The sequence below is a fragment of the Anomaloglossus baeobatrachus genome, chromosome 4 (assembly GCF_048569485.1).
Source record: "Anomaloglossus baeobatrachus isolate aAnoBae1 chromosome 4, aAnoBae1.hap1, whole genome shotgun sequence".
NCBI classification, from domain to species: domain Eukaryota; kingdom Metazoa; phylum Chordata; class Amphibia; order Anura; family Aromobatidae; genus Anomaloglossus; species Anomaloglossus baeobatrachus.
The window spans coordinates 331,195,653-331,210,558 of record NC_134356.1 but is presented as its reverse complement, the minus strand read 5'-3'; the positions used below and the strand labels follow the sequence as shown (position 1 = coordinate 331,210,558).

General features: G+C 44.3%; 1 protein-coding gene across 1 annotated transcript in view; it reads right to left on the bottom strand.

Annotated features, from left to right (window-relative positions):
* Positions 1 to 14,064, bottom strand: part of CFTR (CF transmembrane conductance regulator) — a 227,079-nt gene extending 213,015 nt beyond the window's left edge. Inside the window, exon 1 of the mRNA XM_075345036.1 lies at positions 13,961 to 14,064. Within this exon, the coding sequence (XP_075201151.1) occupies positions 13,961 to 14,013 (53 nt within the window). The 5' untranslated portion in view covers positions 14,014 to 14,064. The remainder of the gene's footprint in view (positions 1 to 13,960) is intronic.
* Between the last annotated feature and the right edge of the window lie 842 nt (positions 14,065 to 14,906).

Sequence of the window (14,906 nt, the reverse complement as noted above, 5' to 3'; positions counted from 1 at the left end):
TAGAGCAGTACAACGCGTTTTGGTGAATGCCTTCTTCAGGTACATGTGCATCATTACGGTTTGTCAGTACAACACAAAGTATATAGGCAGCCACCAATTGTGCAAGTTCTCCCACTTAAAAAGATGAGAGAAGCCTATAATTAACCCCTTCACCCCGGGCGATTTTCCATTTTAATGGGGCTTTTTTTGCTCCCCTTCTTCCGAGAGCCGTAACTGTTTTATTTTTCCGTCAATCTTGCCATATAAGGCCTTGTTTTTTGCAGGACGAGCTGTACTTTTAAATGAAGCTATAAGTCTTACCATATAGTGTACTGGAAAACAGCGAAAAAATTTGAAGTGCGAAAAAACTGCAAAAAAAGTGCAATCACACAATAGTTTTTGGGATATTTTATTCACCATGTTACCTATATGATAAAAATGATGTGTTGGTGTGATGTCTCGGGTTGGTACGAGTTTGTAGACACCAAACATGTATAGGTTTACTTTTATCTAAGGGGATAAAAAAATTCACAACTTTGTCCAAAAAAAGTGGCGCACTTTTTGCGCCATTTTCTGAAACTCGTAGCGTTCTCATTTTTCGGGATCTATGGCTCAGTGATGGCTTATTTTTTTGTGTCTCAAACTGACGTTCTTAGTGATATCATTTTTGCGCAGATGCTACGTTTTGATCGCCTGTTATTGCATTTTGCGTAAAATTTGCGACGACCAAAAAAGTAACTTTGTCGTTTAGAATTTTTTGCCGCTACGCCATTTACAGATTGGATTAATTGATTTTATAGTTTGATAGATTGGGCATTTCTGAACGCTGCGTTACCAAATGTGTGTATATTTTTTATTTTTTTAACTCTTTAATTTTCAATGGGCCGAATAGGGAGTGACTTGAACGTTTATTTTTTTTTTATTTTTTAATTGTTTAAAACTTTTTTTTTATTTTACTAGTCCCCCTAGGGGACTATAATGATCAGCAGTCTGATCGCTCTTCCATTTCTCCAGATCACAGCTGCACAGTTGAGATCTGAAGAAAAGGAGCTTCCTGTTACAAACGGCAGTCTGCCGAGTGTAAGAGAAAGTGACTCATGATAGCTGCAGGAGTCATCACATGACCCTGTGCTATCATGGCAAGCACCGGACGTCATGTGGTCACGTCACTTCCAATGGGGGTGGGTAATTAATGCTTAAGGCAGCGCACTGACACATCTTGCTGTCAGAATTTAACAGACAGATATAAAGGGTTGATAGGCATGGGAGGATTGCGATTCCACTCGTGTCTTGCAGGCACACATGTCAGCTGTTGAAACCCCCACAGCAGCCCGCGGGGATTAACCTCACACGATCTATGACGTACACAGTACGTCATGTTTCGTGAATAGGTTAACATCATAGGTAGACCACAACTATGAGAGACAAAATGAGAAAACAAATCCAGAAAATCACCTTGTCTGCTGTGTGAAGATTTTTTTTTTTTTTTTTAAATTATAGTGGAAAATAAGTATTTGGTCAATGGCCAAAGTGCATCTCAATATTTTTTATATATCCTTTGTTGGCAATGACAGAGGTCAAGCATTTTCTGTAAGCCTTCACAAGGTTGGCACACACTGTTCGGGGTATGTTGGCCCATTCCTCCATGCAGATCTCCCCTAGAGCAGTGATGTCACTGGGCAACATGGACTTTCAACTCCCTCCAAAGGTTTTCTATGGGGTTGAGATCTGGAGACTGGCTAGGCCACTCCAGGACCTTCATATGCTTCTTACAAAGCCACTCCTTTGTTGCCCTGATGGCGTGCTTGTTATCATTCTCATGGTGAAAGACCCAGCCATGTTTCATCTTCAATGCCCTTGCTGATGGAAGGAGGTTTACACTCAAAATCTCACAATACATGGCCCCATTCATTCTTTCATGTACATGGATCAGTCATCCTGGTCCCTTTGCAGAGTGTATCAGCCCTAAAGCATGATGTTGCCACCCTTATGCTTCACAGTAGGTACGGTGTTCTTTGGATGCAACTCAGTATTTTGTCTCCTCTAAACATGATGAGTTGTGTTTCTACCAAAATGTTCTACTTTAGTTTCATCAGAACATATGACATTCTCCCAGTACTCTTCTGGATAATCCAAATGCTCTCTAGCAAATATCAGACGGGGCCTGACATGTACTGGCTTAAGCAGAGGAATACGTCTTGCAGTTCAGGGTCTGAGTCCCTGGCGGTTTAGTGTGTTACTGAAGGTAGCCTTTGTTATGGTGGTCCAAGCTCTAATCAGGTCATTCACTAGGTGGTTATAGGATTTTTGCTCACCGTTCTTGGGATCATTTTAACTCTACGGAGTGAGATCTTGTGTGGAGTCCCAGATCGAGGGAGAATATCAGTGGTCTTGTATGTCTTCCATTTTCTTATATTGCTCCCACAGTTGATTTCATCACACCAAGCTGCTTGCCTATTGCAGATCAGTCCTCCCAGCCTGGTACAGGGCTACAATTTTGTTTCTGGTGTCCTTCGACAGCTCTTTGGTCTTCACCATAGTGGAGTTTGGAGTGTGACTGTTTGAGGTTGTGGACAGGTGTCTTTTATACTGATAACAAGTTCAAACAGGTGCCATTACTACAGGTAATGAGTGGAGGACAGAGAAGCCTCTTAAAGAAGCAGTTACACGTCTGTGAGAGCCAGAAATCTTGCATTTATTTAGGTGACTAAATATTTATTTTCCACCATAATTTAAAAAAAAAAATCTTGCCAAATTAGAGAAGGTGATTTTTTTGGATTTGTTTTCTCATTTTGTCTCTCATCATAGTTGTCGTCTACCTATGATGTCAATTACAATCCTTTGTCATATTTTTAAGTGGGAGAACTTGCACAATTGGTGGCTGACAATACTTTTTTCCTCACTGTATGCTTATTTTCCAGCAGTTCCACCCATTAATATTTTTATGGCAATAAAACCAAATCTAATTTACCTTTGCATCAAATCCATTGTGGGACAGAGCAGGGCTCCATTGCAAGTGGCACGCACCGTCTCTTTTTTTCAGTTGTTTTCTGGCTGGTGCCCACTGGAAGTCTCCTATTCAGCAAAGTTACCTTTGCTAGGAGAGTGTCCCTGCACCAATATATGCCTCCTTTGCCATGTCCAGGTGAGTGCATTGAATTAGGAGCACCGTCTTTAACTTAACCACTGCACCTAGGAAGCGCCGTATCTTCTGTTTTGCTACAGGTTTTTATCCAGACACCTCTCACTTTTATCATACAGTGAACATGGTAAATAAAAAAAACTCAGAAACCAGTTGTGCAATTTAACTTTTTGTTAAATTTACCGCACTTGGAATTTTTTCCCGCTTTCCATTATGGGGCAGAATGAATGGTTTCATTCAAAAGTACAACTCATTCTGCAAAAAAACATGTCCTCAAATGCTATATTGACAGAAAAATAAAAACTTTATAGGTCTTGGAAAAAGGGGAGGAAAAACAAAAAATTGGAAAATGGCCATGGTGTGAATGCGTTACAGTGCATCTGTCAGCAAGATCAACCCTCCTAGGTCATCTACATGGTCATGTACGTTATAAGAAGCTGAATAAAATCACACCTTTATATCAGTGATTCGATGTCTTATTTGAGAGAAATCCATATTTCTTATATGTAAATGAGCTGTTTCAGCCTATGGTCAGGACACAGATCTGCATGAGAATCTGCCTACAGGGCTTATTTTATAGATAAATAAAGGCACTACAGTGTGAGACATGTAACTAACACAGGACCATAGAACTGAATTTTGTCTTCTTACAAAAAGAGATGAGCGACCCTGAAGTTTGATGTTCGAAGTTCGAGTTCAAATACAGACTACAAAATAACAGAGTTCTGGTTCGAAGCTCGAGTGAGTTACCTCAGACAACCATTAATAACTTCATTGATGGTATGACAAGATGTGTCAGTGAATGTATTTCTCTGTGTGGCGATTATAATCCATACTGAATAAATCAAGAGGTTTTGAAAATTTTGTTTGCATTTCTTCGTCATTTGCAAATCATTAACACGTCTATCGATCCTGTGGTTTCCATAATTCCATGACTTTTCCTTTTTGGTGTTGCAATTTCATTGTTGAGGAATGTAATATGAAGTATTATGCAATCGAGTTGACTGAAGGGATGACAAAGGAAATCCTTCCCTACATCTAATCATTAGATGTCGAGGTCACAATTGACTGTAGTATCTTAAGGTGCATTTACACTGCATGATAATTGTGAATGAGGGTTCCTAAGAATTCCTATCATAATAATAGTACAGTCTAAACAGACATGAAAGTCTATGTTTCTCAGCACCATATTATCCTGTGTATACAGGGCTCGTGTTCCAGAGCACAATGGCTGCCTATGCATACTAAATAGTCCATCAAAGATTGAGCAGTGCGTACAAAACGTCAGCAGTTGTTTAATACTGGGTCCAATGTGAAAACGAGGATAACCCGCTGTGATACAACTGACTCTATCAGGGTGTCACAGGGAACTGCACCCCTTTCTCTTATGGTGCAGAACTCACCCTCCATGGTTCTGGGTTCCTACACACTGGTATTGCTTCAATCAGTACTCAAATCCTAACCACACCTCACACCACACCCTGTCAGGCACACCAGTGGGTAGTCTAGCTGGAAAAGGGCCACCTGCCTAGGAGTCGGGCAGACTGGTGGGAGGGAGGAAGTCAGTCTTAGATTAGCCCTCAGAGAGTGAGGAGCTGAGGCAGTTGGAGCTCCCTGTGTGACCTTGGTTGGGTCGCAGACGGTGGTCTGGGACCAGAGGAGTCGGAGACCGATTCGCATGGTATAGGAAAAGGGTGTACTGACTTAGTTTTGGAGAACGGTTGGCACCGGAAAGTCCAGTAACTGTACCGGTACCAAGCACGGTGGGGTACAGGACCCTAGTTCAGGGAGTACCTTCACGCAACCTGATAATTCACCTGTGGAGGATAGTCTCTTTATGAACTTTCCCAAAGAGCTCAGAGATCGAAGGCACCAACACAACTAGGGGGATAGGGCTTTCCAGCTTATGAGGCCTACAGAAATCCCAAGTGTCAGCCATCGAGAGCACATCTCTACTATACTAGTATAGGGAGTGGGACCCTGACAGCTTCAGGCCGAAGGGTCACTTAGGAAAATCTACAAAATTGTGCATGGCGGTAGGCTCCGGACCACTAAGCAATACCAACGGGAACGGGTACCTGGACGAGTTCTTCCGAGTGGCAGCGGCACCCAGAGACTTGGTTTACTTCTGTGTCAGAGTCTGCTTAATGGTTGCACTAACGTTTACACCACCTGAGTGAGTACACTGCACACCCTGCGTCCTGCCTGCCAGCATAGCCCACACAACGCTATCCTCCACCTATCTTCCAGAGTCCTGGGGTCTCCCCTACTCGTGGAGGGATCACCATCTGGCTGCCCCACTCCAACTCCCCCGGGTATTCCCATCAGCAGTGGCGGTACTCCCCTTACCCCTTACCGCGAACCACGGGTGGAGTCATGAACTCTCCTTTGTAAATAACCCCCCCCCTTTATATTTGAAGTGGCCACAAGCCCCGGGGTCCGGAGACCCTCGAGCCACAGCAACCCCGGATCCGAGCAGTTCGACTGTTGCAGGGGCGGCACACTGCCATGAGGCCAAGCCAATTTTCCCCATATCAGGTAAACAATTCTTTCTCAACTCCATATATATCAGGAAGTCAGGAAAAAAATAAAAATCCACATTTACTAATCACTGGCTTAGATCATTTTATATATTACCAAAAATACCCTAAGCGTTAATATATAAACTCACATGACACCTATTGAAACATTGTTGCATACCAAGTACATTTCTTCATAGCAACACTTTCCTAATGGTAGTGGTCTCTTTCAGAAGGATGGTACTCCCAGTCATACTACAGAAATTGTTCAGTTCTAATTTCATTGACATCTCCAAGTGCTCAAGGTGCTGAGTAAGCAAAATGCCGAGATATTTTGATTGAGCATCTGTGGAATCCAGAGAATAAACAAGCCTGATGCATCGAGGTCCTACCTATCATCTCAACCTGGAAAAGGTCTGTTGTGGAGTCCAGGTCTCAATAGGTCAGAAGTTCAAAACTATTTTGGCAGCATCAAGGAAAGCTACATGATTTTAGGCAGATGGTTTTAATGTTACGGCTGATCAGAGCATGTATGACTTCCTGAACACAAGTGTTTTTTGCTTTTATTGTTAACAACTTAAAAGTCTTTCCGGTAGTTCGAGCTATAGCACATTTAGTAACAGATTGCTCGACAATAATTGAAACCTATATTTACTACATCTGGGGAAGATGCGGCAAACACAATACAATGATGTATTACACAATTTCACTATACTCTGATACTACACGTTCATTTTACTGTTCAATGACAGCAGAGATGGAATTCTGATCCTTCTCCTCGGTTCCACTGATTTGGTTATTAAAATCACAGCCAGTTTGCCAAATTGGAAAAAAGCAGTGCCACAATGTGGTTCGCACTGTGACTGCATGTGTCTGAGGTGCCCTCAACTGTCACGCAAAGGGAACGGAAACAAGTACAAGGAGGCACTGGCAATAGAGAGAGGGAGTATGGGTGACCCATAAACACTCACTAGAGGCTGAACCCTGCACTCCCTATCATCCTTCCCCCGTGCGCGATCGCAAGCCTTGGCTGACCCTGGGCTAGCTTTAAGCTGGTGTCACACATAACGACGACGACAACGACGTCGCTGCTACGTCACCATTTTCTGTGACGTTGCAGCGACGTCCCGTCGCTGTCGCTGTGTGTGACATCCAGCAACGACCTGGCCCCTGCTGTGAGGTCGCCGGTCGTTGCTGAATGTCCAGCTTCATTTTTTGGTCGTCACTCTCCCGCTGTGACACACACATCGCTGTGTGTGACAGCGAGAGAGCGACGAAATGAAGCGATCAGGAGCCGGCACTGGCAGCTGCGGCAAGCTGTAACCAGCGTAAACATCGGGTAACCAAGGGAAGACCTTTCCCTAGTTACCCGATGTTTACGCTGGTTACCAGCCTCAGCTCTTGCTGCCAGTGCCGGCTCCTGCACTGTGACATGTGGCTGCAGTACGCATCGGGTAATTAACCCGATGTATACTGTAGCAAGGAGAGCAAGGAGCCAGCGCTAAGCAGTGCGCGCGGCTCCTTGCTCTCTGCACTGTGACATGTAGCTGCAGCACACATCGGGTTAATTAACCCGATGTGTACTGTAGGAGAGCAAGGAGCCAGCGCTAAGCGCGGCTCCCTGCTCTCTGCACATGTAGTACAGCGACGTTATGATCGCTGCTTCTGCTGTGTTTGACAGCTAAGCAGCGATCATAACAGCGACTTACAAGGTCGCTGTTATGTCACCGAAAATGGTGACGTAACAGCGACGTCGTTGTCGCTGTCGCTTAGTGTGACACCAGCTTTAGGCAACAAGACACTAGTCTTACTACTAAATAAAGATAACACATGGAGAGAGGCAAACACATGGGAGTAAAACAACAAACGGATTTCCCCAGCTTCCACAAGAACAACTGGGAGGTCAGCATAGAAGAACTATAACTGGCATATGGGAGAATCAAGATAGACTTTATATAATAAATGGGCATGGCAGGTAGGTGCACCAGCTGAGATTAGAGCTAAATGGAATCTCATCAGAGTGAAAAGGGACTTTTTAATCCCTTCAACACCAAATGAAGTTAAATCAACTCTAGTCATGTTAAGAGAACCTACGATCTGCTAATCGCCGTGACTTTCTAATTCCAGATACTGCAAAGGCCTGAGCCATTCACTTGTGACATCCTCCCTGTGAGTGATGTGCCTGGTGAGTTGTCGGGAGCAGAGTTGCTGCGCCACTCACCGTGCAAGGGGGGCAAGCAGTAGTAGCAGAGTGTACTTTAGTTGCTAGTCCGGACACTGGAGATAACGCGCTCATCCAATTACAGTACAGTGCCACTTACACTCTCATTCTTTTTATATAATGCCTCTGCACTGCCGATGTCCAACGCTGTAGCTCAGCACTGCCGCCATATAAAGAGGGTGCCTGAGCAGAGACAGAACAGAGACCTCATGTTGTGTGGGATGTCCTCCCAAATACTAGTAAAATACCTATGCTCAAAGAGTTATCACTATGTATTATATGTGGTGTTACTTAGGACTGAAGGTAACATCTACTGCATTATCTGTATTAAGAAAATTATTACTGTATTATCTGTGGTGTTACATAGGACTGTGGATAACATCCATTACGTTATCTATAGTCAGTTATCACTCTGTGCTGTCTGTGGTGTTGCATAGGACTGCAAGTCTCATCTACTACATAATCTGTTACAGCCAATCAATGACCCAAAAAGTTGACAATTTGACTCTCCCATGTAAGACACATGATTTTATTTTATAAAATGTCCTGCTCTCTTGGCCAATTTATATGAAATCCTAGAGATCCCATGTAGGTGTAGTTACAAGTTATAGCAGTAATCATTATGTGTCATCCTTATTTGTACATCATCATCTTAAAATGTACATGACAAAATAGTTTTCTAGTGAAAAATGACAATGTATCTCCAAAAAATGGATACAATACTGGCAATCTGTATAGGATCCCATTTTTTTCTTTTTGAGCGGGGCTATTCCTGCGTTAAATATACAGCGGGCATCTCGGAGGGTGCGCCGTTCTAACCACCCTCCGCCTCCCATGACGCAAGTGTTGGGCACCAATGGGCTCCATGACAGCCAGGGATCTGCAGAACACTCCCAAGACTGTCAGGACGGTTCTTCTATAAAAAACATCAAAAGTTCGGTTTTCGACCACCGCATCATCACAAGAAATACAATAAGAAACAATTAAAACATCGCATCTACCCCAAGATATGCATCAGCAAATGAGCTCTCACACAGCCCCATTGACCAAAAAATTAAACATTATAAATATTGAAAAGGTCGACATCCCAAATTTTTTTTTACTATTTTTTAACACTTAATTAAAAAAAACGTATGCATGTTTGCTATCATTATAACTGTACTGACCCTGGAGAATCATATTGGGAATTTAAGATTTTTTTGCAAATTCAGCAGAATATTTTTTTCCTTTTTCCACTACATCCCGTGATAAAATAGATGGTGTCATTCCGAAGAAGAACTGACACTGCATAAAAAACAATTCCTCATATGGATATACACACATGGTCAAAATTGTTGGTACCCCTCGTTTAATGAAATAAAAACCCACAATGGTCACAGAAATAACTTGAATCTAACAAAAGTAATAATAAATAATAAATCTATGAAAATGAACAAATGAAAGTCAGACATTGCTTTTCAACCATGCTGCCACAGAATTTATTAAAAAATGATGCCTTCTACCGCCTATGGTGCAGGAGTGAGCAATGACTGATCCTATGATGCCTTCTACTGCCTTCACTGCAGGAATGAGCAATGACTGATCATATGGCGCCTTCGGTGCAGGAGCGAGCAGTGACTGATCCTATAATGCCTTCTACTGTCTTCAGTGCAGGAGTGAACAGTGACTGATCATATGGCGCCTTCTGTTCAGGAGTGAGCAGTGACTGATCCTATAATGCCTTCTACTGTCTTCAGTGCAGGAGTGAGCAATGACTTATCATATGGCACCTTCGGTTCAGGAGTGATCAGTGACTGATCCTATGGTGCGTTCTGTGCAGGAGCAAGCAGTGACTGATCCTATGATGCCTTCTACTGTCTTCGGAGCAGGAGTGAGCAGTGACTGATCATATGGCGTTTTCAGTGCAGGAGCAAGCAGTGACTGATCCTATGATGCCTTCTACCACCTTCAGTGCAGGAGTGAGCAGTGACTGATTATATGGTGTCTTCGGTGCAGGAGCAAGCAGTGACTGATCCTATGATGCCTTCTACCGTCATCGGTGCAGGAGTGAATAGTGACTGATCATATGGCGTCTTCAGTGCAGGAGCAAGTGTGACGCCCCAGGGATGCTGTTCCTCTTCAGGGTCGCCACAGAGCTTCTTTTAATATGGCAACAGGTATGTCGGTTTTGTATATATGTGTCGTGACGCCACTCACGGCTTGCGGTCAGGGACATGGATGACCGCCACTGCAAATTTAATGAGCGTCTGGGGCTGATGGGGTCTGCAGTCGTATGGTGTGGCCTCCCGTGAGTGAGGCTGGCCCCAGGGGCTTGGGTGTGTAGAACAACAGGTTCCAGAATAACTCAGGCAGAGTCCAGAAAGTCTTTCAACTGCTTTTTACTCACTTCTAGATGTTATAGTGAGCTGACGCGAGTGATGCTGCAATAAACCAGGTGAAACCAGGCACCCTTCAAGCCAGTCTGAGGGTGACACTTAGCTTGCCTTCCTAGCACTTCTGTTTTCGGATAACGCCTTGACCTGAAGTACCGTGGGGGTCTATCCAGGTAGTCGCAACTGCCTTTTTGCCCTTTTTGGACCATTTGCCGGCAGCGTGGACCAGGTGAGATGGCTTCTGGCTCTGTCTCCTTATGGGTCCCTGCGTTGCTGCTGAGGCTCGGACTCTGTGTGGTTGGTGAGGCACTTGTAGTTCTCCTCACTGGCAGGTTTAGCAGATAGTTAAACTTGAGTCTACTCTAGGGACATGTTCCCCGTACGTGCCTAGTCATCAGGAGCACCTTTTCAGTGTCCTCACTCGATGACCGTTCTCCCCCACTAACTGTCACTACACTGCCCAGGGTCTGACTATTGTGAGCGCGCATCTGCGTCTCCTAGCAACCGCCGCTCACCAATACCAGACTGGCTCACTCCACTCCTTTCCTTTCAGCCTCTGCACTTTAGCTCCCAGGCCCCCACTACATCCCTTGACAAGAATTGAAGGCCAGACCCCTCTAGGGACTGCCCAAGGGTCCCATCTAACAGTGTTGGGGAACTGGTTGCTATGTGTCTGTGCATACACACCTCATTTTGGCCTTTAGGATTACCTGGAAGTACTGTCCCAGCATGGGTGCAGTACTCAGTGGTCCCTGACCGGGTCAGGGGCGCCACATTAGCAGTGACTGATCCTATGATGCCTTCTACCGTCTGCGGTGCAGGAGTGAATAGTGACTGATCATATGGCGTCTTCGGAGCAGGAGCAAGCAGTGACTGATCCTGTGATGCCTTCTACCGTCTGCGGTGCAGGAGTGAATAGTGATTGATCATATGGCATCTTCGGTGCAGGAGTAAGCAGTGACGGATCCTATGGCGCCTTCTACCACCTTCGGTGCAGGAGCAAACAGTGACTGATCCTATGGCACATTCTACTGCACTGTAGGTGGTAGCCCAACAGAGCAAGATTCAGCCTAAATTAGTGCAACCTGCAGTAAAGACCTTTGGTTATCCTTGCTGCAGGTAAACAGCAAAAACTCATTTAGAAATATCATACTGTAGTCCTGCACTTTATAGGGAACCTGACAGCTGATACATGCTGCCAAAACTGTGAGAAGCAGGGGCGGACATATCATTGGTGTAGCCGACAAGAGGCCAAGAGGCAAGTGGAATCATTTTTACTTCCAAAGCAGGTGAAATTGAGCATTTTCATAAGCTCTTGAGCTGCTAAGTGCCCATATAGTGGTCTTGCACATGGACCCTCTTCTCACAGTGTCCGCCAGTGCATGCATAAGGCATCTGCTGTATTATCCCAGCCAGATACGTTTGAGCCTGAAATGCTGGGGCGTTTAATAGCAAAACATGCTTTAATAGCCACCAGGGACTGAGCCACATGGCAGACTAGACAAACAGATAGAAACCTAGTGGGCGAGGAGAACCTATCTATACGCCCACATAGGCAAAGACCTGTCAGTCACCGTCAGTGGGCATGAAGAAATGACTGAGGACCCCTCTGTCCAAGTAGTCTACAGCGCGGCTCAGTCCTGGTCGGCTACTAGGGTACATGCCCATGATCAGGATTATTACCAGTTTGGATGCAGCGTATTTTTGCTGAGTCCAAAACGCTGCATTGTACAGTACAAGCACATTGGATGGGATTTATAGAAATCTTATGCCCACTGTACTTCCTCTGTAAACTGACGTGCCGTGCGGATTTGCTATTTAAGGCATGTTGATTTCTTATGTGGAGATGGAGTCTCCTGTGTGGGAGAATACACTGGATGCAGATAAAATACGCTTCATCCAGAATGCCACATAACTCTGATCGTGGGCACGTACCCTTAAAAAAAGTTTTTCTCTGAAATGCCCCAGCAGCCTGGGATAATACAGCCAGACCCTGATACATGCTTCTCATGGATCGGGCAGCATTTATCTGCCGCCAGGTGCCCTTTAATCACTTTTCTGATGAAAGTGGAGGTACGCCTTAGGATTGCAAAACAATCTCTCGTTTTCTATAAAAATATTACCCCACACTAACCGGAGAGGACCGGAATCTGAATAGGTTAATTAATAAAAAGGTAGTCCTCTCTGTGATTATATTCAACACACATATTACTATTTATAAAACCAAATAGTGTTAGTACAGACAAGGAAGGAGCTATTGTGTATTGTCATAAAACACTAAACCATCACAGAAGAAACAGAAAGATATTACTAAATCCAGCAGTGTGTTGTGACAGTAAACCTCCAGGACGGTGACCATTGCGGAGCACAACCCATAACAGCGCAGCTCTGCTACACTGTGACCCTGCAGACATGCTGATTAATAAGATTATGCTGTCATCCACAGTAATATCACTATGAGACTCTCATTACCTGTATATAGCTTCTGCACATGGATTGTCATTCACACAATGGTGGATCTATAAGCTCACATATTACATTACTAAGAGCTCATGGGGGTAAAGAAACAAAGGTCTTTACAGGGTGCCCCATATACAGTGCCAGCCTCATTGCCCAGGACGGTGCCTACTGTCATTGCTATCCTGTCATCCACAGTAATATCACTATGAGACTCTCATTACCTGTATATAGCTTCTGCACATGGATTGTCATTCACACAATATGGGATCTATAAGCTCACATATTCCATTACTAAAAGCTCATGGGGGTAAAGAAACAAAGGTCATTACAGGGTGCCCCATATACAGTGCCAGCTCATTGCCCTGGACGTGCCTACTGTCATTGCTGTCCTGTCATCCACAGTAATATCACTATGAGACTCTCATTACCTGTATATAGCTTCTGCACATGGATTGTCATTCACACATGGTGGATCTATAAGCTCACATATTCCATTACTAAAAGCTCATGGGGGTAAAGAAACAAAGGTCATTACAGGGTGCCCCATATACAGTGTCAGCCTCATTGCCCTGGACGTGCCTACTGTCAGTGCAGTCCTGTCATCCACAGTAATATCACTATGAGACTCTCATTACCTGTATATAGCTTCTGCACATGGATTGTCATTCACACAATATGGGATCTATAAGCTCACATATTACATTACTAAGAGCTCATGGGGGTAAAGAAACAAAGGTCATTACAGGGTGCCCCATATACAGTGCCAGCCTCATTGTCCTGGACGTGCCTACTGTCAGTGCTGTCCTGTCATCCACAGTAATATCACTATGAGACTCTCATTACCTGTATATAGCTTCTGCACATGGATTGTCATTCACACATGGTGGATCTATAAGCTCACATATTCCATTACTAAAAGCTCATGGGGCTAAAGAAACAAAGGTCATTACAGGGTGCCCCATATACAGTGCCAGCTCATTGCCCTGGACGTGCCTACTGTCAGTGCAGTCCTGTGGGTTAGTGTTCCTGCAGGTGCAGCAGTTTTCTTCTTTTTTTTACAGTAGTAGTCTAATGTCTTGCCCAGGAAGGAACTTTCACTGCCAAATAGCTTTTCTCCCCTGTTCATTTACTTTTAGAAGTGCTTGTGGTGAAACAAGACGTGTGATTCAGAGACGTTTCATGTCCCTGCAGTGCCCTGTGACAGCTCGCAGTGCCAGCAGCAGGTAGAGGAATGCTGCCATGCTCTGCCCAGACACACAGCACCTACCTGAAGAAGAGCTTGGAGAAGATGTTGGCTTTCTCCAGAGGGGACCTCTGCATGGTGGCTGGTGTGCTGCTCAGGAGTCCACTGTGCTGCTGCTCACCCACCTTATTCTGTTAGCCGCTGATGTCACTGCCTTTGACTCTGCCCAGGTTAGGAGCACAGGAGGCAGCCCAGTCCATATCTTCCTCCTCTTCTCCCTCTTCTCCTCCACTCCCTCTCATTCTGTTTAGGTAACACAAAAGGGGTGTGTTACAAACAATTCTAATCAGATTTCATTACCCAAGGCATATTGTATTTTGGGTCAGCACAAGGTAATGGACCTAGTGGTGATTGTGGTAATTGAGAAGGTCAAGTAGTCTCAGGTCACTAAACCTCCATATCCTTTACTAGCAGATGATCTGGGGCAGTTAATGCTGTGTGGCTGCTGACCTGGTTTGGATTGGGAATGTTTAATAAGCTCCAGAAGTATTTGTTTTGGCAAGTGCTATACATTATGCTGTACAATAAGCGGAGTGCTTGCCCTGGTGATGGCCAGAAGTATGTGCTGGCTGCACATTCATTCATAGACTACTGCAATGTCACTAGAAAACGTCCATTATCCAATGGAAAAGGCACCAAAAGGATCATTTATGTAAAAACCCTCTAATTGTCTGTGGTGTCAATCAAGATCCATTGCCTTCCTGGCTGCTACAACAATTCAGTAATGGCCGCTTTATACACTGCATTTGTTGGTTCTGAGTTATTTACTAATGAGGAAAAAACTGCAGTTACACATGTATTTTTATTTAGAAGATACTCAAAATATTAACTATTTCCACCTCTGGTCATAATTGTTCTCATCACCTCCTGCATCTGTGTCCCTATAGAACCAGGAATATATATAGAACATGGAAACCTGTTGCCTATTTACCTCCTTACCTTCTATGTGACAAAGTGTAAGTCCAGTAGT